General features: G+C 62.4%; 2 protein-coding genes across 2 annotated transcripts; one reads left to right on the top strand and one right to left on the bottom strand.

The window, feature by feature from the left end:
* Positions 1–125: 125 nt before the first annotated feature.
* Positions 126–12,563, bottom strand: METRN (meteorin, glial cell differentiation regulator). Its single transcript, XM_088017045.1, is given in 8 exon segments — positions 126–3,499; positions 3,582–3,641; positions 4,467–4,683; positions 4,685–4,736; positions 4,738–4,878; positions 5,059–5,363; positions 11,438–11,586; positions 12,323–12,563. Coding segments are annotated over 8 exon segments (1,572 nt in total). The 3' UTR covers positions 126–3,092.
* Positions 12,564–19,143: 6,580 nt separating this feature from the next.
* FBXL16 (F-box and leucine rich repeat protein 16) lies at positions 19,144–22,199 on the top strand. Its single transcript, XM_028111908.2, has 5 exons — positions 19,144–19,788; positions 20,466–20,974; positions 21,329–21,413; positions 21,738–21,801; positions 22,025–22,199. The coding sequence occupies exons 1-5, from the start codon at positions 19,144–19,146 to the stop codon at positions 22,171–22,173; spliced, it is 1,452 nt and encodes a 483-aa protein (XP_027967709.1). The 3' UTR covers positions 22,174–22,199.
* Positions 22,200–24,096: the final 1,897 nt, after the last annotated feature.

Below are 24,096 nucleotides of genomic sequence, written 5' to 3'. Positions count from 1 at the left end.
CCTGCGGTCGCCAGCCCTATCAGCCCACTCCGCGCCCGGGGAGGGCGGGGGGGGGCGCGGACCCCTGGCACGGGGACCCGTGAACCACACGTCCCCGCGCGGGGAGACGCGACAGAGCCGTCGACCTCAGAGAGAGCTAGACGCTCCAGGGAAACGGGGTGCTGCGGCTCAAGGGAAGGGGAGCCCTCCCAGGGGTTCCCGCGGGCCCTGCGCGGGCGGCCGCTTTGACGTGGCTGGAGCCGGGGGGGCGGCCGTGGAGCCCAGGGGGGAAGGAGGCACCTTTCCGGGGGTGGGGAGGCCGTCCCCGGGAGGCGCGTGTCTGCCCAAAGGACACCCCGAAGGCCAGCCCAGCCAGGGGCAGGTGCAGGGTGGATACCTTGCGGCTCCCTCCCACAGCTGAGGCAGTCAGTCCGAGTGCGCAGGGACTGGAGGCTGCGCCGGGGCCTGAGGAAGTTGGGCGCTCTGCTGAGAGGCAGGGTTGACCAGGAGATTGAGCGGACACTCTTGAGTGTGGTAGGAGGGGAGCTGGCTCAGCCACGGGGGTGCGAGAAAGAGCCCCAGGAGGGGAAGACCACCTTCCTTCTCTAAAAGTCCGAACATTTGAGATTCGAGAGGTGACCTGGCAAAGCCTGGCAGCGGGAGAAGCCAGTTGGGGGAACAGAGCCCTGAGCCAGGACCTCCTCCTCATCCCACCTGAGGCCAGGTGTCTCGTGAATGGTAGGGACTTGGACCTATCCGCCGCCCTGGTCAAGAGCCTCAGCGTCAGACAATATAAACATGCCCAGGACCACGGCCCCCACCCCCAAGTACAGACGGCCCCACGTCCCTGCCTGTACTTGGCCCCAGCTGCCACCAGTCCTGAAAGACAGGTGTCCCCAGGAGGCAGGGAACCCCAGTGCCCTGCTCCCAAAACCACTGGGGAGGGGGGATGGCCCAACCTGGCTCACAGCATTCTGTCTCCTTTGGGACTGTCACGGGTCCCTCCCCAGAAAGAAAGGTTGTGTACTGGGCTCTAAGCTGGGGGTGCTTACATGGCACCCTGCACTTGTGTCTTCTGTTCCTTGCATTATTGCCACGGCTTTAGAGAAGCACCTGACAGACACTCAATAAAAACGTGTTGACTGAATGAACGCACCTAACCCGATTCCTCAGTGCACACCCCGCAACGCTCATGTTCACATCCCACAATCTGCTCCTCAGCCTTTGGGCACTGGGCAGCCGGGTGTGTACCCGTGTGAGTGCACATGCCCAGAGGTGCCCCACAGGCCAGTTCCCGTAGCCCATGGCCCGCATATACATGCTCACCCGCACTGTTTCCCCTTGGCCCCTTCCCCCAGGGCAGGCATGAAGCCCCTGGCCCAGGACTTTGAGGCATGTCTTGGAGCACCCTTGGGGCTCCTTTGGCCCTGTTAGCCATACCCACAACTGCCCTTTCTGCACTTTATGAACAGAGTACTGGTTGCAAAGTCAGCACTTTCTCCGGGGAGGGTGTGTGCATGGGAGGCTCAGGCACTTCCTGGGGCAGGTGCGTAGAGACCACTGTCCAACCAGGAGCCCACCCCAGAGCAGCTGCCCCATGTTTTTTTAGACAGGTGCTCCGAGAGGCAGTCCACAGCGACCCTAGTGAAGCTAGGCATCTCCTTCCAATGAAAGGCTGTGGAGAGCTGACCATAAAGTCAGGATAGACACCAAGGGTGAGGATGCTGCTTAGCCCTCGAGAGGAAGCCGTCCTTGGGGCCCATCTGGACAGTGCAAAAACCTCCCAACAGGAGGGGGATCAGGAGTGTACACTCATCTCCTCTGCTCTTTGCTAAGATACTCTTTGGTGAGGGGAAGGGGGCAGATGGGGAGACAGCCGTCTGCAGACCAGGGAAGAGGTCCAGGCTGGAGATCAAAATGTAGGGTCATCAACATCCTGATGGTTTTTAAAGCCACAAGGCTGGTCCAGCTCTCCAGTGAGAGAATATTAACAGTGAGGAGGAGAGGTCTAGTGCCTGAGCACGGAGCACCCCATATTTGGGAGTTCAGGAAGAAGGGAGCAGCAGTGAACTTCAGCAGGGGCAGGTGGGCAGAAACCCACAGGAGCCTACCTCCCCTACCCATAATTGTCAGCCAAATTTGGAGGAAGGGGCCCTGCCTCAGTTCCTGCCTAAAAGATGACACGGCCTCTGGCCTCCGTCCTCACTGTCAGCCCCTTCTTAGTGTAGACTGGCAGGTAAGGATGGGACGCTGCTGCTGGGCCTAAGCGCATCAGCCCATGCATCCCCCCACCACAACCTGAGCTTTGGCTCTCTTGGGAGTTGTGGGGTTGGGGTGAGCAGAGGCAGCTTGTCCCCAGTTTAGGAGCCCCTGCATGCACCCCCCACCCCAGGGGCATTCAGCCTCAGGGCCCTGGGCTTTGTCCCAAACTGCACTGGCCTTTTGTGTGGCTGAGGCTGAGGAGGAAAGCAGAGGCAGCAACAATAGGGCCAGTGGCAGGAAAGGTTCCTTAGAGACCCCATCGTATGCCCCTGCCCTCCAGAAATGGGCAACATGCCTGGCCCTACAGGGGAGACCCCACTCCCCGAGGCTTCCAGCCATGTAGGGATGCTCTGCACACCACAGGGCCCTCCAGACAGCGGGGCCCATTCTTCCCCGAGGCTGGGATGGGGCCAGGATGACTCTGCTGGGCTCCCAGCGGACTACAGTGAGAAGTCTAGCACCCTGCCAGATTGCACCCCCCTTCCCTCACAGGCTAGGAGTGGTGTCTGCCTACCTGCCCCCCAGTAAGGGACCACACCCACCTCAGACCTTGGGAGTTACAGCCCTTTTCCACTCCCACTCCCACATGGAGGGGAGGCTCCCTGCTTCCCTCCAGGCCAAGCAGCAGCTCCTCCCCAAGGCATAGGCCTGGGCCACTCTCCCACTCACTAGCTGGGTGGCCTTAGACAAGGCACCACTGCCCTGAGCCTCAGTGTCCTACTCTGCAGCAGAAATCAGAGCAGTTCCCAGGGCTGTGGGGGCTCAGAGGAGGTAAGGGCCAGCTCAGGCATGGGACACTCCATCTACGCTGGCTAAGGAAATCAGTGTTCTCATTGGTTATCACTCTCACCTCAGAAGCAGCTGGTACCACCTGGAGGCAAACCCTCCCTACTCCCCCTCGACCAGCCCCTCCTCAGTGCCCTGCTCCCAGGCCCCTCAGTCCAGGGCCACCTCACGGGGCAGAGGTGATTGGTGTGGGCAGCCACATAGGCACAGATGAATTCCTGGAAGCGACGTGCACAGCCTAGCCAGGCCTCACCAAAGTGGCTCCAGCCCATGAAGAGGAAGGGGCCGGGGCCGGTCCAGACACTGAAGTGCAGCGGCGTGTGAATGGAGGCCTGCATGCAGCCCCCGGACACCCACCCCCACCCCCGGAACAGCAGCAGTGTCTGTCAGAGGACATGGGCAGCCGCCACCACGGTAACAGACTCCTGCAGCTCTGTGTCGTGGCCAACCCTGTGGATAGTTCCAGTGATCACTGTGGGGAGACACACTGGCCAGTGGCATGCAGAGGAGGATGGAGGGTGGACCCCAGGCTCCCCACATGCGGAGACACTCACCAAAGTCGCTGGTGCACGCAGCCAGCAGGAGCTCAGGGTCACTGCAGGGCCTGCAGGCACCTGGCATGAAGGGGACATGGTGAGGGTAGGTCCTGCCTTCTCCTGGATCCCCCTAGGCCTCCCCCACCTGGAGGGAGGAGGGAAAGGGCAGGCCACCAGCCCCTCCCCTGCCTGATGACAACTGGGGACCCAAGGGAGCATGTGGGCACCTGACACTTGAACGCTCACACATGAACAGACATGGGTCTAGGGGCTGTGCCCCGCGTGTGGGCACGAGGACTCATGCACCGGGAGTGGGTGTCCAGGGGCACACTCTCACACACCCATTTTAACATGTGCACACCAGCACACCCCTGTGGCCCAGAGCTGTCTCCTTGGGCCCAAAGATACCAGTCCAACCTGGGGGGGTGGCAGGAAGCTATCGTGAGCTTTGGAGTCTCTGGCCTGGGGCCCAAGGCAGAACAGAAAGACCCCCATCCCCTGTGGGGTCAGGCTCCACACTCTAGGAAAGTGAAGAGCTGGGCCTGGTGCCCTATATGGAGGCAAGGCAACATCTCCATGGTGACCAGACACACATTGGACTTTTGTTGTATTGGACTGAGGGAAGGGAGGGAGGTCACTGCTGGGCCAAGGAGCCCTGGACAGCTTTGGCTGGAGGCTTTGATTCTGTCCCCCGTCATCCCCTCCCCCTCCCTCAAGGACCAAGAGTCCTGCCTGCCCTTTCCCTAAGCTGAATCCTGAGGGATTGCCCACACCTCTCTCTGTCTCTTGGACCTGTCCTCACTAGCTGTGTGATCTTTAACAACCCACTTCACTCTCATGCCTCAGTTTCTCCCTCTGTACGATGGGGATGACAGGCGCATCCCCACCCAGCCCATCACTCACCATCAGCACCAAGACCGTGGGCCTGTGAAGGCAGTTCTGGATACCTGTCCTCGTGCATTTCAAAGCGGAAGGAGGCCACGCAGCAGCTGATATCTGGGTGTGGGGCGGCCTGCAGGAAGAGGGCCCGGCGCTCACGGGGACCCCAGCGCACGCATCGGCCCCGCGCTGGGCCCAAACCCCCGGCCAGCAACAGCTCCAGGGCGCCGCCCGCCCGCCTGCTCCACGAAGACTGGCGCGCCTGCAAAGGGCCGCGCCCGGCGCAGGCAGGCGGGGCTGGAGCGCCTGCGGGAGTCGGGAGTCGGAGCTGGCCAGGGTCAGGCGCAGCGCCCCGGCCGGGTACAGCCACTGGATCGTGCCCTCCGAACAGGCCAGGGACAGCTGCCCCACGCTGCCCGGCTCCTGGGTCAGGCCGCTGGGGACAGGACAGGACGGGAGGCGCTGAGGCAGGCGGCTCGCGTCCTCCCCCGGCGCAGCCCCCTCGTCCTGCACTCTCCCCCGAAGCCAGAAGCAGCTGCGTCCACCTGGTTCTCTGGACCCTGGGGGCGCGGAGGGGCAGCACAGCCCCAGAGCGCAGCCTTCCGGGGCTTCGTACCTGCCGCTCCAGCCGCAGCGGTCCTCCGAGTAGCCGGCGCAGGTGGCGGTGGCCAGGAGACCCTAGCAGAGCGCGCGCCCGGCAGCGCAAGGAGCGCCACGGCTCGGGCGGGCGGGGCGGCGGCGGGAGCACCCCGGGCTCCGGCCGGCCCCGCGCACAGTTCCGCCCGCGCCCCACCTCTGCCCGGCAGCCCCGTGGGGGCCAAGAGCGGGAGGCGGCGGGCCGGGCACGGCCAATCGCGGCGCGGCCCAGGAACTTTCCACCAATCGCAGCGGCGCTCGTGGGGACGGGAGGCCGAGCCTCGACTATGGTGGCGCGGAGGACAGAGCTCCAGGCTCTGTGTGATGTGTCGCCCTCTCGCGCCCCCCTCCCCCCCGCATCGCCCTATGCGCCCTTGTCTTCGAGCCCTTGGCCGGGATAGGGGTGGGAGTAACGCCCACTGGAACCTGTCTGGGGGTAGGAGGAAGAGCGGCTCATCTCGGGTGGCCCTTTCCAAGAGTGGGCCCTGGGCTTCCAGTCTCCATGCTGCCCCAGCCTGGCCCTGCTGATTGGTCCCAAGAGATGGCACCTAGGGATGAGGGGCCAGATGCTGGGCCTGTGGGCACCATGTTGAAGCAGGAGCCAAAGGAGAGCTCTGGGCTCCAGAATCAGGCCTCGGGGAGGTCCAGACAAGCTGAAATGGGGCCAAGACGGGTGGAAGCTGAGGGGAGTGTCTGGGAGCCCAGAGATTTCCTGGTAGCAAGGACTTCCCCTGAGGGGAGGGGCGGGGAACAGAGAGCCAAGTAGGCACCGGGGAGAATTCCAGGCGGGGGAGAGGAGCAGACTGCCTTGGCAAAGGCCCAGAACAGGGTGAAATCCCTGGGTCAGATCACTGAGGCCCTAGGCACAAAGCCAGGAGTCCAACAATGTACTCGAATCCTTGGGGTCACTGAGAGCTTTGACCAAGGTCTTCAGGAAACTGCATAGACTCTTGGCCACCTATGGGTGTGAGCCCTCCACCCCACTATCCGCCTACCCCAGCCCTGCAGCTACCCCTGAGCCTGAAGGGCATGGCTGACAGATGAGGGAGGTGGCCCCAAGGGGAAGGGGGAGACACCCACAGGCTACAAGAGACCCCTTGCTCTGGACGAGAGTGAGAAGCAGCCATCACAACAGCCACAGGGCAGGTGCAACTTCAGTGTCTATCGACAGATGAATGAATAAACAAAATGTGGTCCGTCCAACAGTGGACTATGATTCCACCTTAAAGAGGAAGGAGATTTGGGGGCGCGTGACTGGCTCAGGTCGTGATCAGGGGTCCTGGGGTGGAGCCCTGCATTGGGCTTCTTGCTCAGCGGGGAGCCTGCTTCTCCTTCTGCCTGCCGTTCCCCCTGCTTGTGCTCTCTCTGTGTCTCTCTGACAAATCAATAAATAAAATATTTTAAAGAAATAAAAATAAAAAATAAAAAATCTAGGGGCCCCTGGGTGGCTCAGTTGGTTAAGCATCTGTCTTTACCTCGGGTTATGATCTCAGGGTCCTGGGATTGAGCCCCACGTCCCAGGCTCCCTGCTCAGCGGGAAGTCTGCTTCTCCCTCTCCGTCTGCCCCCCCCCCACACTCGTGCTCTCTCTCTCTCTCGTAAATAAATAAAATCTAAAAAAATTATTAAAAATTTTTTTAATTTAAAAAAAAAAGGGAAGGAGATGGGGACACCTGCTACAGCACAGATGAACCTTGAGGGCGTTCTGCTGAGTGCAATCAGCCAGACAGAAAAGGACAAATACCATATGATTCCACTGCTATGAGCCCTGGAGTTGTCAAGTTCATAGAGACAGAAGGTAGGTGGTGGGTGCCAGGGGCTGCAGCAGCGGGTGGGGAGAGGGTGTGTAATGGAGACAGGGCTTCAGGTGGAAAGATGGAAAGATGGGCCGTCTGCACAGCGATGGGAATGTGCCAAACACTACTCAACTGTGCACTTACTTAAAAATGGTGAGGATGCATAATTGTGAAAGTAAAGTAAAAACGCAAGAGGTAGACAGGGCCAGTGCTGGGCACGTAGAAGGTGAAAGAGCAGCCAGGAGGAGGAGGAAAGAGCGCACTCCAGTCAGCACCACAGCTGCCCTGGCCGGGGGCGGGGGGGGGCACGCGTCCCCTTCCCACCTTCTGACCAGGCCTTGGGGCCCAAACCCCTGCCCAGGTCTCTGAGGCAGATGGTGGCTCTGGGCGCCCTCTGGCAGCAGTGCGAGGAGTCAGCTGCGGACCCACCCCGGCCGGCCTGGGGCCCCTGGCTCCCCTCGCCAGCTTTCCCACAGAGAATGAGTCCGTGCCTGTGGGTGCGAGGGAAGGGTTCCTGGCCAGTGGCCTGGTCCGGAAGGGGCACGCGTGTGGCCCTGGGCCACTCCTCATCACCAGGCTTCCCCTGCCCGGGCCTCTTGCCCAGGGCCCGTGATAATGCCAACTGTCACCCACAGAAAACCTGGACAGGGGCCACCTGTCTTCACAGGTGCTGCCCCCCAAGAGCAAAGCACCTGGGTGGCGTTAGCCATCAAAGATCTGCTGTCCACGGGACAGGGAGCCCAGAAGGCCACGCCTGCCCTCGATGGGCAGCAACCAGACACACTGCAGGTGCTCAGTAAACACACAGGCAAGGAGTGTGTGCACCAGTGAGTGAATGGGTGAGTGGAAGACACCCCAAACCTCAGGCAATTCCCCCAGTGTCTATGCTCAGTATGGGGGCTCCTTCACAGGCCCTGGGCCAGAGGCCTGGGTCAGGGTCCTGACCCTCCAAAAGGGCCTCTCTTCATTCCCACCCAAACCCTAGTTCTTGGCAGGGGCTGCAGCTGATGCTGGGGCAACGAGCTGCATCTCAGCTGAGCCCCATACTCCGGCAGGGGGGTGACCCCAAACGGCAAAGGGCGCCTGACCGGAAGCCCGCAGTACTGGAGGCATAAGGAAGGAGCACTCATGACCAAGGCAGGTGCTGAGCTCGTCAAGGACCTGGGGGGGGCAACAGGAAGGCGGGGCAGATCTGATGGCTGATGAGGGCAGGAAGACGGCCCACGTCCAAGAAACAGGGCGAGGGTCCCAAGGACAGTATGGAACCCAGGGCAGACCAGGAACCAAGAAGGTGGCCCAGTGGGAGGAGTGGAGGGCCAGCCCCAGGCCCATCAGCGGTGGGAGAGCTGGCCTTGGCCTGGAGGAGAGAGTGAACTGGGCTGAAATGATGAGAAAACCCAGAGAAAGAAGTCAAGGTGTTTCTCTTGCATGAGACCCACCTGGGCTCTCATTTTAGCAACAGCAGGGGGAAAACAGAGGCCAGCCCTGCCCAAGTCCCCAGCTGAGCCTGTGGCCACCCAGACCCTTGCAGCCAGGACCAACTGAGTGTGCTGCTCCAGCTGGTCCAGAGCAGCCTGCTGCACCCCTGGGTTGGGGCTGAAGGCTGGGGTCAGCAGAGACAGTTCCCCAACTAAATGCCAGGGGGTGCCAGGAGCCTGCCAGCACCTGGGCCGCCCAGTGATGGGCTCTGGTGGTGCCTACCATGAGCACTGGCCTGGATTGCCTCTACTCAGCTTAATCCAGGGAGTCCCAGGGTGCTGGAGTGACCAGCCTGCACAGAGACCCCATTAGGGACACAGTCATGCCTGGCAATTCCTCTGGCTCCCCATCAGCTGCACCCCATTCCCCTGACCCTCACCCCCAGCGGAACCTGGCCTTGCCCACCTATGGATGCTGTATCTGGAGACACGTGGCAGCAAGGTTCCTGTCATGGGGATGTGTTCTTCCCTGTGACAAGAAATCCACCCCCAACACACCTTGCATCTTGTGGAGGAGCCAAAAATGCAGCTGCAGATTGATTTGCCGCTGAGCTAAAAATAACCGCTAGGCTCCAGCCAGGGCTCAGGAAAATATCCCATTGCTAGGAGACAGCCGTTCCTGGGAGACGGCCATTGCTAGGCGACGGGGTTGCCATGGTGACAGCTGGGCCCTGAGTCATGCTCCACCCTGGCCGCCCCGCCCCTCTGCCCCTGGCGGGTGGGGCCTGGGTCCTGGGAGGAGGAAAGGTTGGAGGCAGAAGCCGGCATGCAGCCAAGGGGCCCACACCCTGATGCCCACTGTCACCATGGCCACCCGGGCTTCCCCGTTCTCACTCCTGCGGGCGCCCACTCTGGCAGCTGAGCGGCGAGGACAGCTGACCGCTCCCCCCGTGCCCCACACGGTCCCCCCACCAGGCGCTGGGGCGTGGGGGCAGGGAGGGTTGCGGTGTCCATCTGGCCCTGTGCCTCCACAGCAGGAGGCTTCACAGTGGGCCGTTTACAATCAGGCATGCAGCTCTCACCACCTATGCTGTCCTAGGTGCCACGCTGACCCTCAGGGCACCCCCAGGGACCCCAGACCTATTTGCCAGGAGGGGAAGTACTTGCCTGAGCATCCCCCGCCCCCACGGAAAGGAGGATTTGAGCCAGGCAGGTGGCTTCAGCCCACATGCACCCAGAGCCCCCCGAGCAGCGGCTTGAGGACCCTCCTGTGAAGAGCCTCAGGAAGTCCAGAGCGGCTGCCCTGGTCCTCAGGAGCCATGAGGCCTGACCCCTCATGGGCAGCCCTAACCCCTGAGGTGACAGTGGCCCCCTCTCTCATGGGAGGGTCTCAGGGTGGGATGCACCAACAACCTTTTGCTCCTCACCCTCCCATGACTAAAGAACTGGAAACCTCCCGCAGTCTGCACTGGGGAGACTCCTCCGTGTCCAGGCATCGGGACAAGGAGTGCTGCAAGTGAGGGGTGCTCCAAGTGAGGAGTGCTCCCAGTGAGGGGTGCTCCAGGTAAAGGAGTGCTGCAGATGAGGGGTGCTGCAGGTGAGGGGTGCTCCAGGTGAGGGGTGCTGCAGGTGAGGGGTGCTCCCAGTGAGGGGTGCTCCAGGTGAGGGGTGCTGCAGGTGAGGGGTGCTCCAGGTAAAGGAATGCTGCAGATGAGGGGTGCTCCCAGTGAGGGGTGCTGCAGGTGAGGGGTGCTCCCGGTGAGGGGTGCTGCAGGTGAGGGGTGCTGCAGGTGAGGGGTGCTCGAGGTGAGGGGCGCTGCAGGTGAGGGGCGCTGCAGGTGAGGGGCGCTGCAGGTGAGGGGTGCTCCCAGTGAGGGGCGCTCCAGGTGAGAGGTGCTCCGGGTAAAGGAGTGTTCCAGGTGAGGGGCCCTCCAGGTGAGGTAATGCCGAAGGTGAAGAATGTGGCCCTGGTGGCTGAAGGTCCGAGAGCAAGGGACCAGGTGTCGGGCAGAGCTGCAGCCAGCAGTGCGGGAGACTCAGGCTTTCTCAGGCCACAGCAAAGAGCAGACAGAGCCCTGGGAGCATGGAGGCTGTGTCTACACTGCCAAGCGATGCCCCTGCACCATGGGGAGAACGTGAGCTGCCCATCGGCCATGGTGGAGAGAGAGAAGCCAGCTGGTACAAGGCAGGGTGACAGCGGTGGGGAGGGGGCAGCGCCCACAGGTACTGGGGAGGCTACTTCCACATTCCTCTGAAACAAGGTCTTTCTTTGCTCAGATTCATCCAAGGCGGAGAGACTTCTCGGACCCCACTGAGGGCAGAACGTGCTGTCTGCCTGAAGCCCTGGCACCTGCTGAGGAGCAGAAGCGCCTGGAAGCAAGAGGTGAAGCCCTGCCCTGCTGGTCACCATCCCCGCTGGGGTCCACACGTGTGGAGGCTGAACTGGGAGGCCAGCCTCCTGGACCTGCACACCACAAGTGACTGTACGGGTCAGACAACACTGTCCCAGTCACCCCAAAGGCCTTCACGCATCCATTCTGACTGCCCACGCCAAGCTCCCTGCTTTGACCAGAGTCCGCACTAGGGCAAGACCATGATTCCTCAGCCCCTGCCACACAGGAGAGCCACCTTCACCCCAGCCTTGGCAAACTGGCTCCCGTGCCCTGCACACAGCACAGGCGGCTCCCAGCTCCCAAACAGCCAGGGTCCAGCCAGCGTGGCTCCCCCCTCCAGCTGCCCCCACCTCACGCCAGCCCCACTGGGTCCTGCTTCCCCTCAAAATGCTGCAAACATCAGCTGTTTTCATTTCTCTCACTCTCTCTCGGGGGCTTCCTTAAGGCTCTTTCCCTAATGTGAAGACCCCTGTCTGCTTTCCCACACCTGATCCCTCCACAGTCTCTGCTCCCAGGAGACCCCAGGATGGGTACTATTAGCCTCCATTCTCCACTCTGAGCCTGCTGGGAGGCCTGGCATCTCCAGTGGCCAGGAGAGAGCCCTGCACACCCTCCCTCCGCACCCCACCCCGGCCCCTCTCCCAGCCTGGTCCCTACAAAGTGGCCACCACCACCTGCCTCCAAGGGGTTCCAGGCTCAAGACCTTAAAACCTAGAGCCCTGTGTGCACTCCTTCCTGGATAACTTCGCCCACCCTCTCATCCCTGGGGTTTCCCGTGAAGTGTCCCGTCCTCAGGAGCCACACCACCACCACCACCCTCCCGGGGTCACCATCACGTGGCCCTCTTGAACTTCCATCGCACTTGTCACCCTCTGAAATGGTCTGGTGGTTGTTTCTCGCCTCTGCAGAGTGGGGGGGACACTGGGGGGTTTCTGGGCCTGGCACCCAGCAGGTGCGCAGGAGATGTGAGCGCCATGGAGACTGCCTGGCCGTCCGCTCCGCTCCGCTAAGCAGGAAAGCCGGGAGGGTGAGGGTTGGACCGTCCTCGCCCCCGCAGGTGGCATCCAAGGGTCGGGACGCGCGGAGCTGGCCCCCCGCTCCACAAGACCGCGCTCCCCCGGGGCCAGTCGCCGGCGCCAAAGAGCTCTCGAGTCCTCTTCCCCCGCAGGATTCCGGGACCCCACTGCCCCGCGCAGGCAGGGCTCTCCCCTGGCCAGCTCTCCGGCCGCGCGCCCTGCCCGCCCCGCCCCGCCGTGCGCGCGGGTTTGTTGTTGTGCGGGCGCCCGCGGCGAAGGGGTGGGGGTGCTGCCGGGCCGGCGCGTGCCCGTGGGCGCCGCGGCGGGAGCGCGCGGGGCGCGCGGCAGGGCGCGGCGGGCGGGGCGGGGCTCGGCATCCTCGGCGCCCCCGCCCGGGCTCGCCAACCGGATTGGCTCCCGGCGCCGGGAGCGCGCGAGGGCGCGGCGCGTAGAGCCGGGCTGGGGGCGCGCGCGGCGCCGCCGGCGGCCGCGGAGGAGCGCGGGGAGGAGGGCGAGGGGAGGGAGGAGGCGCCCGCCCGGCTCCCTGCAAAGCGGCCTTATTTATCTGGGCACTGCCTCAGCCTCCCCGGTGGGAGGCTCGGGGCAGCCGATCCTCTCCCACCGGGGAGCTCCTCTTGGGCGCGGCCGAGGGGGCCGGCCAGGCCGGGGCGCGGGGCGCGGCAAGGCCCTGCCGGCCAGGCCAGCACCTCGGCCGCCTCCCCGCTTCGCCAGCGCCCATGCCGGGCTCCCCATGACGAGAAGACGCCCGGCGGACAGCGTGGCATGAGCCAGGTGCCCGGGCCAAGGTAAGGTGTGTGCACCGGGCCAGGGTGCGGGGCGGGGAAGGGGCTAGGCCGCGCCATCGCGGCGGCCACAATGAGGATTGGGGAGGGGGCTTCAGAGAGGGCCGCCACTCCCCCACCCCCACCCCCCGGGTCTCACATAGGCGCAGCCCCTTCACAGGCCGAGGCCACCCGGGCCTCTGGCCCTGACATGCCCTCCCACAGATCCTGATCCTAGCGCCGGCTGGTTGAAGCATGCTCCCCAGAGCAACTGGACCAGGGCTGTGGGCCGGTGCCACCTGACCACAGCCCTGGGGAAGCAGAATTGCAGGCCCTGAGCCCACCAGGTTGGGTGAGGTCCTGGACTTCCTTTGAGCTCTGAGCTCCCCTCCCCACCCAACACCATGAGCCCCTCCGCCTATGAGACAAGTGTTAGATACAATTACACTCCAGGAGGAGCCATGTGGATGCATGGCGGGGGGCTAGTCGGCCCTGGGCACCTGGGCCTGTGTGGAGCTGCCACAGCAGGAGAATGAGAGGGAAGGAGGAGGCTGGCCATGTGCCTGTTCTGGAGGAGGGGTCGGGCCTTGGCCAAGGTTGGAGGACTTCAGAAGAACTGGGCACCCTGAGGCTTGCTGGGGGGGGGGTCTGGCGTCCTGGGATTTGCGGGGAAGAGAGCCCCCACCCATCACCCCAAGAGGGAAGAAGGCCTAGCTGTTGGAGCCTCAGGGAGCCCATGGCCCAGTGGCCACTCCTCTAGCCCCTCCCGGCCTCTGCACAGGAAGCCTTCCCTCCAAAGAGAGAGCAGATGGCAGATGCCGCTTCACCTGCCCACTCGGTCAGTCCCCTCCCGCTACCCGCCACCTCCCAGGCCCCTTCTTTCAGCCAACCCCTTTGAGCAGAGGCCTGGGCTGGGACTCTGGGAGGGCCAAGGCTTGATGGAGACTTGCTGGCCTGGCAGGAGGTGGCCATAGGGCTGGACCAGGTGCTGTGGGGAGGAGGGAGATCCAAACCCCCATCATAAACCTGGGCAGTGCAGGGTGGCCTGTTCAGGTCCCAGGGGACCCCGGGACTCAGCTGCGTGCTGTCTCCACTACTCGGCTCCCCTCATTCTCAGCCACCTCTTACTTGGGCCAGGCAGGCCTCTCAGCACCTATAATGCTGGGCAGGCCCACTGGACAAGTGCTCCCCTCCAGTTCATGACCACTTCTAGAGCACTTCAGTGAGTCTTACGTCCCAGTGCAATGAGAAAACAAGTAGTCCTGAGGCTGGGGGACCTAGGCCCCTCAAGACTACTGGCCTGGGCCCAGCAACTCTGTGCTGCTGAGAGCCAGGGAGACACTCACCCCAAGGTGGGGCACTGCTCGGCTGCCTGCAGCCCCATCTTGTCACATGCGGGTGCTCACTGCTGTATCTCAGAGGGGAAGAGTGGAGGTGGCAGTGAAGGAAGGCTCTGTGGGCTAAGTGGGTGGTTCAGCACCTTCCCCACCACTGACAAGGAGGAGCTTCAGCCAGACCAGCCACAGAGAGTGGGCTTGGGCCACACGGCCTCACTTGGCAGGGAAGAGGGGGAGGGTTTGAGGCAGCCGCCCAAAGAAGCAGGCACTAGATGCCCCCAGTATAGGCACTGGGGGAGGGGGGTGCTCAGATCCTTCAGAGTAGAAGAACCAAGATGAGGCTTGGAGCCCAAGTTCATTCCCCAAAGTGCCCAGTCCCACATGGCTGAGCTGTCCTGAGCGTGACCACAGGACTCAGTCTGATGAAGCACCGAGTCTGGTCTCTTTTGAGGCCACGTGCTTACTTCCTGGAGCCCCTGGTGCATGGGTGGGGCAGCTTGCACCCCAGAAACATCTCTGAGCTGGGGGCGGGAAGGGAGCATTCTGCTGGCTCATGTGCAAAGTGGCTGGGATGTGAATGTGCCTGAGTCACGGGGCATGGAGTTTGTCAGCCTGCGCTGTGTCCCCAGTCCCAAGCTACCCTGGTTGTCACAACTGTCCCTGGGGCTGTCACCGCAGATCAACTTGATGTGAATTTCTCTGGCTACCCATGCCCTGCCCAGCTCCACGGCCCTCAGTGGGTGGGCAGGGAGAAATGGTCAGTGCAGATCCTATTGGGGCCAGACCCCTCCAGCACTCCAGGCAGGCTGTGTCAGACAGAGCATCAAAGATGAGGGAAGAGATCTCTGAGTTGGGAGCCATGAGGGCTGGGGGTTTCCTAGGCATGAGCAGTCCAAAAAGAGCGTGTCCTGGGGGTGAGCATGCAGCTTGCAGTGTCTGGAGAGCAGGGACACGACAGAGACAGTGCTGGGAGAGACCAGCAGCCCAAGGTCCCGGGCTGGGAGGACACAGGGGACTGAAGAAGCAGAACAGGGCACAGAAAGGAGGGAAGTACCCCTGGCCAGCATCAGGCTGGCTGGATGCCCAGCATTGCCCTCTGCACCTCAGGGCCGGAGTCAGGCAGGGAGTCAGACAGACTAGGAGTCCTAGGATCAAATCCCAGCTCTGTGCAACTTCTGAAAATTCAGTCCCTGACTCTCCCTTTCCCCACTTGTGGTCAGGAAGTGTGTGAAGGGCTTGGACCAGCAATAGGGGAGTGGCACTGGGAAGAGCAGGGCAGGACCAGCTCCTCCCTCCCTTCTGGTGGCTCCTGTCCCCTCCTTGGATCTGGCCAGATTATGGGGGATGGGCAGCCAGCCTCCTTACCATGCAACTCCCAAAGTGGGGACTCAGCCGAAAATGAGGTGTAAGCTGTCCTCTTCCCAAGGGTCTGAATAATTGCAAGGCTCACCCCAAACGCCAGGTTCTTAGGAGCCTTTTCAGAGACTCTGGCACCAACCCAACCCCAGTGCCCACCCTCACTGTGGACACTAGCCTCTGTCACAACCAGGATTAACAAACTGAGCTACACCCCCCTACCATCCACCTGCCCTCTTCTGAATCTGGCCTGTCCTCCACCAAGCCTCCTGGGCCCCTGGCAGCCACACCCCTTTCTGCATGACCCTGCTGACTGCCATTCCTCATTCATTCATTCATTCATTCAGCAAGCATTCAGAGACCATTCAGCCATGGTGCTGCCTGTCTTCAAGAAGTCCCCAGCCAAGGGAAGAGACAGATGAGTTGACGTAATGACTGAGACCCTGGAGATGCTGAGACAGGGGATGGCAGTCACACTGAGGTGTGGAGGATAAGGAGCTGGCAGGGTTAAGGGGAGCCCTTCTGAGCCAGCAGGGGGACCAGCATGTGCCCAGGCAAAGAGAGAGAGGGGAGGAGGAATACTGAACAGCGGGTCTGGCTGGACTGTAGGGTCAAGGCTGGGGAGGAGCCAGAGGTGAAGCTGTAAGGTCGACATGCTAGGTCTTGGGGCCCAGTGACTTGACGGCAAAAGAGGCAGCTCCTCTCAAAGCCTCAGCATGGACATCTGCAGACTGTCAGCCTGGAAGCCACCAAGTTCTGGAATCCTCCCAGGAGACTTGAGCCCCCGCAGCCTATCCCAGGAGGACCTCCTCCAGAATTCCGCTCCACACGGAGGCACAACACACCAGGGGCTGAGGCTGAGAATAGTGCAAGTTTGGCCATCTTTTTAAAACGCCTCTTTTCCTAGCGTTAGCTCCTGGTGCTTATTTCTAAAGGAGGAGGCAGTCTGCATCAGATTGGCAGTGGCCCCTACCCCATCCTAACAAGAAACTCCGGGCAAGTCTTCTGAGCCTCACTGGGCACAGTGGGGGCAGTAGCAAGTACCAAAAGGGTTGGGGTCTCACAGCCCATCTGGCTGGGTGGATGGGGCTAGGCATAGGGGCACTTGTCCCAGCTCCCCCCAAAGACCTCTTGCCTAAATGACAGGAAGACCCATCTCTGACCACAAGCTCAGTTCTCTCCTAAAGTTCTGACCCCTGGGCTAAGCTGTGGCTGTTTCCAGTTTTGAGCCACGGAGCAAGGAATTCTCAGGCTGGGTCAGTGAGGCTGGGGTGTGCAAATGGAGCCCAGCAGGACCATGGACAAGGTCGGGGAGCAGCAGGGCTGCCTCCAGGAAGAGGCAGCTCCGATCCGGGGCACAGCAGAAGGGCTGATGGACTGGGAGGGCAGAGCCTTCTGTCCAGGGATGTGGGTGTGGGGATAAAGGGCAGCCAGGCCTCGGACACCCCCCCAGGCTGAGGCCATCCTCCGCCTGGCCCCTCCCTCCCGTGGGCTCTCTCCACCGGCTGGCTTGTTTTCACCAGCTCCACCCTGAGGCCTGAAGAGTGGGGATGGGACTGTGGGCGTGTGCAAATGTGAGCTCCGGTGGAGTGGGGGTAAAGAGCCCCGCAGATGCCCGGGGCATCCACGTGCACCCCCCCCCCCCAACCAACTCAGGCACTCCACGTGCACACCCCATGGCTGGGAGCATCTTTAACCTAAATCGGCACTGCTCTGGAGTTATTTCTCCCCTGGTGCCACCTCCGCCGCCTCCTCCGGATCCTAGCGGAGCGGGCGGCTTCTCGCCCCGCCCCGTCGCCTGCAGGGCCTCTCCCTGCTGAGCTGGGTTTGCCAGGGCCGGCCCCCACCCCGCCCCCACCAGCCGCTGTCCGCGGTGGAGCCCGCCCGGGCCTGGCCTCCGAGCACGCGCACAGCGGCTGCAGGGGCGCTGTCCATGGTGCTGCGCTCCGGGGCCGAGCGAGCGGCGCCTGGTCTGCGGGAAGGGGCAGAGGCTGGGTGGGCGGCGCGCCCCGAGCCCTGAAATCATGGCGCCCCGCTCCGGCGACACAGAAGGTATTCAGGGTGGGGCTGCCTCTCTGAACCCAGCACAGCCCACAGGAGGGAGTCCACAGGACAGCTTCTCCCCTGCTCCCTGCGGAGGGGACGAGTCGTGGGCTTCCTCCTGTCCCTTCCACGATGGTCTCCTCCTCACGTACTAGTTTTAAGAGATCTGGGGCAGCCCTCATGTCAGGCTGCTCCCGCATCCGCCACCGTGGGTAAACTGTAACTCCTTGGAGCCTCAGGTTCCCAATCTGAAAGTGGGGTTAACAGTGGATTCCACCCCTCCCCCCCCGCCAACACACACATACACGTGCACGGCTGCCATGAGGCTGGAACACATGATTATCCCAGTGGGTATTCAGCAAACGTTGTTACGAATGTCGTGTTTCCGCCAGTGTGAGGCTGCCACTATCTGGTCATGAGCTGCAGTAAGGGGACAGCCAAAGTGGGGGAGCCTCCCCTGAGGACGGCTGGCCTGATGTGGACTGTGAGCCTGGGGGCTCATGGCTGCCAGGACAGGAAGGCCTTTGGACCCAAAGTTGGGTTAGCAGCCATGAGGGCCACGTGTTCCAGTAGACCCCTGGTCCCAGCCTAGGTCTGCAGTCCCTCCCCAGATGTGGAATGCCAGCAAGGGTTGTCCTCTCCAGGGCTTGGAAGCCAGTGGGGGGCATGGTGCTGGGTAGAGCAGGGCAGCCCACTTCCCTCCCTCCCAATGGCTCCTGACCCCTTCCCCCAAGGTGGGCCATGGGACTCAGAAGCAGCCCCCTTGCCACTTTCCAAATGCTCATTGTGAGCCATGCACTATGCGTAGCCCTTTGCATATGTTGTCCTGTGGGGTGGATCATCCCTTCTCAGGCTTCAAAGTAAGGAAAAACGAGGCTCGGAGAAAGGAAGTGTCTCACTGAGGCCACAGAGCCAGGGTGTGTGACCCCAGAGCCTGTGCCTGAGCCCCTGGGCGCACTGCCTTTCCGTTGGATATCTGGAGTGGGGGTGGGCTGGGGAAGATCTGGAATGTGGAGCAGATGATGGCACTGTGAGGGTCCTGCTCTCCCCCTCTCCAGGGCTGTCTGTGCTCAAACCCCTCTGCCACCCATTCACAGCCTCAGAGGCCTGAGAGGGGGAACAGGGGGGAGTCCAGTCCCGCCTTGTGAGGAACACCCTACAAATAGTTTCCACAGCCAGCTCTGGTTCAAGCCTTGGCCCCCCCGCTTACCATGACCTTGGGCAAACAGTTCATGCTGCTTTGTTTTCCTCATCTGTACAATGGGCACATTGTTCATAGCATCGTGAATGGGTTGGATAGAGGATTAAATTGACAGTACGTGGCCAGGGCTCACTGTGCTAGCATCATACATAGTAAACTCTTGCCCTTTCTTTGGGTAGATTATGAACCATGGAAACTCCAGTAGGCACTGAGATTCTCAGGGGCTGGTATGTGAGTCTCAGACAGGGTACTGGAACCACTCCAGAGAGTGAGGATGGCATCCCATAGTGGAGGGGAGACCACCCCAAACCATGTCCCTCAGTTTTCCAGTCCCTGCCCAGTGGAGGTAGGCCTGGCAGGCACTGAAGGGGGACAATGGGGTAGTAAAGGTGAAGGGAGCAGTCACGAGCGAGTGTCTGTCTCTGCCTGCCTCTTTTCTCATCTCTAAAATGGGAACCATAGTACCTAGGTGTCAAAAAAGATCTGAGGACAGGTTGAGCTCAGTGCACACAGTAGGGACTCAGGGAATGTCATAGTCCTCAACAGCCCTGATCTCCTGTTGCTGCTCACACTGAGAGACAGAGTGACTTGGATTCAGATCCTTTCTGTTGGGTGGTTCTGGGGGTGCCATGGGAGGAGATGCCCTGGGATGGGGAGCCCAGCTCTGGTCCCACAGCAACTCATGACCCCCTCCCGGACCCTGTCCACAGATCGCGCGAGGAAGATGTCGAGCCCGGGTGTGGACGGCGACCCCAAGCCTCCATGCTTGCCTCGCAATGGCCTTGTGAAGCTGCCAGGCCAGCCCAACGGCCTGGGTGCAGCCAGTATCACCAAGGGCACACCAGCTGCCAAGAACCGCCCCTGCCAACCACCTCCCCCACCTACCCTCCCACCGCCCAGCCTGGCTGCCCCACTGCCACGGGCTGCCCTGGCTGGGGGCCTGTGCCCCCCAGCAGGGCTCCCCCTTGGTGGACCAGCCTCAGCCCCAGTTCCTGGGCCCCCAGTGGAGCGGCCACCACTGGCCACAGATGAAAAGATCCTCAATGGCCTCTTCTGGTACTTCTCAGCCTGTGAGAAGTGCGTGCTGGCCCAAGTGTGCAAGGCCTGGCGGCGTGTGCTCTACCAGCCCAAATTCTGGGCAGGCCTCACACCTGTGCTGCACGCCAAGGAGCTCTACAATGTGCTGCCTGGTGGCGAGAAGGAGTTTGTGAACCTGCAGGGCTTCGCTGCGCGTGGCTTTGAGGGTTTCTGCCTGGTTGGCGTCTCCGACCTGGACATCTGTGAGTTCATCGACAACTACGCCCTCTCTAAGAAGGGTGTCAAGGCCATGAGCCTCAAGCGCTCCACCATCACGGATGCTGGCCTGGAGGTGCGCCCCACCGTTGGCCTGGAAGGGACAGGGATGGGGTGGGCAGGGCCAAGCAGCTGCACCTGAGCTGGTGTGTGTGTGGGGGCGGGGGAAGGGCTGCCCCCAGAGGGAACTTGGGCATATGAGGAGCAAAGTAGCTGAGGGAAGCGCCAGTGCTCTGAGGATCGTGGCTCAGGGGTGAGGGGAAGCAGGACTGGTTACATAATTTGGGGGACCCAGTCCAGAATGAAAAATTCAAGTCCCTTGTTCAAAGATGACTAAGAATTTCAAGACAGCAACATCAAAGCAATCAATCAAATGGGAGGCTCTTCTAAGCTCAGGGCCCTACATGCCTGTGAGGCCAGCCTTGGGTGGGGAGGGCGCTGTGGGGGAGCAGGTGCACGGGTCAGAGGAGCAGCTGTGCTGGCAGCCCCTTCCCCAGGGCCAGGACTCTAACCATCAAATCATAACACCAACTGCTCCCCCAGCACCTGCTCTGGGAAGGCCCTGAGCTTCCCGCTCCCCTGTGCTCTGCCTCTTAGAATGTTGCTGTGAGGTGACAAACACACTGTAAAGTGCACTTGTCACGGCGCAGCTTGGTGCATGTTTTACACACGTCTACGTTCGAGAACCCTGCTTCCTGCCCCTCAGTGGGCTCCTGCCACCCTCACCACGCCCTGCCGCCTGCCCGCCTGCAGGTGATGCTGGAGCAGATGCAGGGCGTCGTGCGCCTCGAGCTGTCGGGCTGCAATGACTTCACCGAGGCAGGGCTGTGGTCCAGCCTGAGCGCGCGCATCACCTCGCTGAGCGTCAGCGACTGCATCAACGTGGCCGACGACGCCATTGCGGCCATCTCGCAGCTGCTGCCCAACCTGGCCGAGCTGAGCTTGCAGGCCTACCACGTGACGGACACGGCGCTGGCCTACTTCACAGCACGCCAGGGCCACAGCACGCACACTCTGCGCCTGCTCTCCTGCTGGGAGATCACCAACCACGGCGTGGTCAACGTGGTGCACAGCCTGCCCAACCTCACCGCGCTCAGCCTCTCCGGCTGCTCCAAGGTCACCGACGACGGTGTCGAGCTCGTGGCTGAAAACCTGCGCAAGCTGCGCAGCCTCGACCTTTCGTGGTGCCCGCGCATCACCGACATGGCGCTCGAGTACGTGGCCTGCGACCTGCACCGCCTGGAGGAGCTGGTGCTGGACAGGTGCGCGCGTCCCCCACCCAGGGGACACTTGGAGGGCAGGACCGGGGCGGGGCGGGGCAAGGCCGGCAAGACCTTCTAAGCAGGGAGCCTAGATTAACGGACAGACCTGTAGCTGCGGAGCCCCGGGGAGGGGGTTGAGGGGCGGGCCCTCAGAAGCCCCGGACCTAGAATGGGCTGTAACTGCCAAGCACCTGGGTAAGGGGCGGAGCCTGGCTGGGGGGAGGCTGTGCAAAGGGAGGAATTATCCTAAGTGCTGCCGGAGGGGATGCCCTGGGAAAAGGAGGAAGGGGTCGGGGCTGACGCGCGGGGCGAGGTGTTCTGAAGGTGGGCAGCGCCCCTCTGTTGCCCCCACAGGTGTGTACGCATCACGGATACTGGCCTCAGCTATTTGTCCACCATGTCCTCCCTCCGCAGCCTCTACCTGCGATGGTGCTGCCAGGTACCGGCCTTCCCCGCCTCCGAAGATTGGGGAGTAGGCAAGGGGAGGTGGGGGACTCGGGCAAAGCTCCCGCGCACACAATCCGCTGACCTGCCGCCGGCGCCCTCAGATCCCGCGAGGAAGTATGGGATCCCTCCACACCCACCCCGGGGTCCTCACCGCCACTCTCCAGCTGCCTCCTGGCTCTTTGGGAAGCCGAGAAACCCCCGTTTTGAACCCCGCCCCCTGCCCCTCCAGCAGCTCCAGGCCTAAGGCCTGACCCCAGCAGTGGGCTCCCCCAGGGCGCGAGCGGAGGTCCTTAACCCGCCCCGCCCTCCCGCCCAGGTGCAGGACTTCGGGCTGAAGCACCTCCTGGCCATGAGGAGTCTGCGTCTCTTGTCTCTGGCAGGTGAGACCCCACCCCACCCCACCCCACCCCACCCCCACCTACTCCGACTCCGCCAGTCCTGCCGGGTCCCTCGCACTGATTCATACCTGGCGCTGAGTCCCGGGGTCCCCGGCCCCGGTCCAGACGGAGACGCCGGGCGAGCCCCGCCTAGCCCGGCCCCACCCTCGCGCTGCCCTCTGGCCCCCGCGCGCTCAGCCGCCGCCCCGCCTCCCGCCCGCTGCAGGCTGCCCGCTGCTGACCACCACGGGGCTATCTGGCCTGGTGCAGCTGCAGGAACTCGAGGAGCTGGAGCTGACCAACTGCCCCGGGGCCACCCCCGAGCTCTTCAAGTACTTCTCGCAGCACCTGCCCCGCTGTCTCGTCATCGAGTAGCGCGGGCCTCCCCGCCCCCGGCGCAGGAAGCCGCCACGCTCCCGGCGGGGACGCCTTCTCCCGGCCCTGCCCTCAGGGCAGCCCTCGCGCCCGCGGCCCAGCGAGGGAGGCAGGGCGAACCCAGTGAAAGCCCCGCCCCGCGCCCCTCCTGGCCCCGCCCGGGCCGGGAGGGGCGGCGGGCGGGCCCAGCCCCTCGCACGCACGCACACTCGGGGACTCTGTGCATGCCCCTCGTGCCCGCACTGCACGCCCGCCCTCCACCGCACCACAGCCGCCTCCATCTTTCGTCCGCCCGCTGGGGGAGGGGGCGAGGGGCGGGGCTCGGTCCTAGGGGGGCGCTTTGAGCTCTCCTGACGGCCCCCCTTACCGCCTTTCCCGCCACACCCCGCTCTGTCTCCCCGCTGTCCCCCCATCTCGGGCAGGGCCCAGAGGGATTGAGGGGAGCTGGGTCCCCCAGGACACAGGGGCCAGAAGAGCCCCAAGGGCTTCCCGCATCTTCCACTGCACCACGCCTGGAGCCCTCGGAGGGGTGCGAGGGGGAACAGGCCACCGCCAAAGCCATGGCCCGCCAAGGAGCCCAAGTCCCACCCGCCCTTGCCCCAGCTCATGCCAGCCTGACCCAAGAGACCTCCCCTTTTCCTTGCCCCCGTGTGAGGCAGCCCCCTGCTCGCCCCACCCCCACCTGCAGGCCTACAGGTCCTTGGGCCAGGCTAGGGAAGAACTGTATTTGAGGGAGGGACAGACTGGCTGACCACCATCTTGCTATAATCAACATTAACCCAGCCGGCTGTAGCTTACCTCAGCTGCGGGGGGGGGGGGGGGGGGGACAACCACCTTGAGAGACCACAAGCTGGAGCGACCCTCAGGCCCCGCAGGCCTTGCACGCAGTCCTGAGTGGACCCCACACCACAGCCCCTGTAGTCACCAAGGCCCAGCCTCCTCAGTGCCACACTGCACCCCGGGCGGGTCTCTGTCAGGTGGAAGCTGGACAAGCGGGCCCAGCCAAGACAGGATCAGTGCCAGCAGGCAAGTCCAGTCTTACAAGTGGCCAGCACACCCTCAGCATCCAGAGGAGGGAGGGCTCCTTTCGAGCTGCCCCCCTCCCCTCCCCAGCTTCCCAAACCTCTGCCTGCCCAAAGGGGCTCTGGCCATGTTCTGTCCAATCCCAAGACACATGTGAGTCCTGGGGGGATGCTGGCACATCTTGGCAATTGCTGAGGAGGGGGCTGGGACCCCTTCCCATCCCAACCTTGGAGCCCCAGGAAGTACAGTGCCCACACCCAATCTTGGGACACCCCCCCATCTGGTTGGAAGAAAGTAACCAGTTTCCAGAGAGCCAGAGAGTGAGAGAGAGCGAGAGAGCGAGAGCGCACGAGCGAGCGAGAGATGCTGTTGAAGCAGAGAAAGAGTTCAACAGCCCAAAGATTTCCCTGTCCTGGAGTGCCCGCAGGAGGCTCCGGGGCTGAGGTGGTCAGGAGCCAGTTTCTTCAGCCCCTCCTCCTCACAGCTCCCTAGTGGGGAGGAGGCAGCTGTCCATTTGTCCAAAGTATTAATGCAACTGAAGCTGTGATATTTCCAACGATGTAGGAGGAAACATTAAGGGGAGAGAGGAAAACAAACAAAACCAACCAACCCCTAAAACCATTTTCTTATTGTACATAACGACCTCATTCTCCTGTATATGCGGAAGATATAACCTTATATTTGGTAAGTGTTTCTTGTGCTATTTTATCACGTGACCTGTTTATAAAAATATATATTAAAAAAGTTGTAAAAACACGCGTCTGAGTTGTTTTTAGGTCATGAGACCATGGCAAGGGAAGGTGTATCTGCTCTGGGCGGCCCCAGGCTCTGGATTCTTGTGCACCTCTCCACTCATCAGACTTACTGGTTCTTTCAACACGTACAGGCCGTGCCACGTAC

The sequence above is a fragment of the Eumetopias jubatus genome, unplaced genomic scaffold, assembly GCF_037043125.1.
Source record: "Eumetopias jubatus isolate StellerSeaLion01/CBP00866 unplaced genomic scaffold, mEumJub1_p1.0 scaffold_12, whole genome shotgun sequence".
Taxonomy (NCBI): domain Eukaryota; kingdom Metazoa; phylum Chordata; class Mammalia; order Carnivora; family Otariidae; genus Eumetopias; species Eumetopias jubatus.
This window is presented reverse-complemented; position numbering and strand designations above follow the sequence as displayed.

What these genes read in the sequence shown, in the direction of transcription:
- FBXL16 (XM_028111908.2), top strand. Translation starts at nt 19,144, where the DNA reads ATGTCGAGCCCGGGTGTGGACGGCGACCCCAAGCCTCCATGCTTGCCT. An exon ending in TCACGGATGCTGGCCTGGAG is followed by an intron (nt 19,789 to 20,465) that starts GTGCGCCCCACC and finishes GCCCGCCTGCAG; the next exon opens with GTGATGCTGGAGCAGATGCA. An exon ending in ACCTGCGATGGTGCTGCCAG is followed by an intron (nt 21,414 to 21,737) that starts GTACCGGCCTTC and finishes CCTCCCGCCCAG; the next exon opens with GTGCAGGACTTCGGGCTGAA.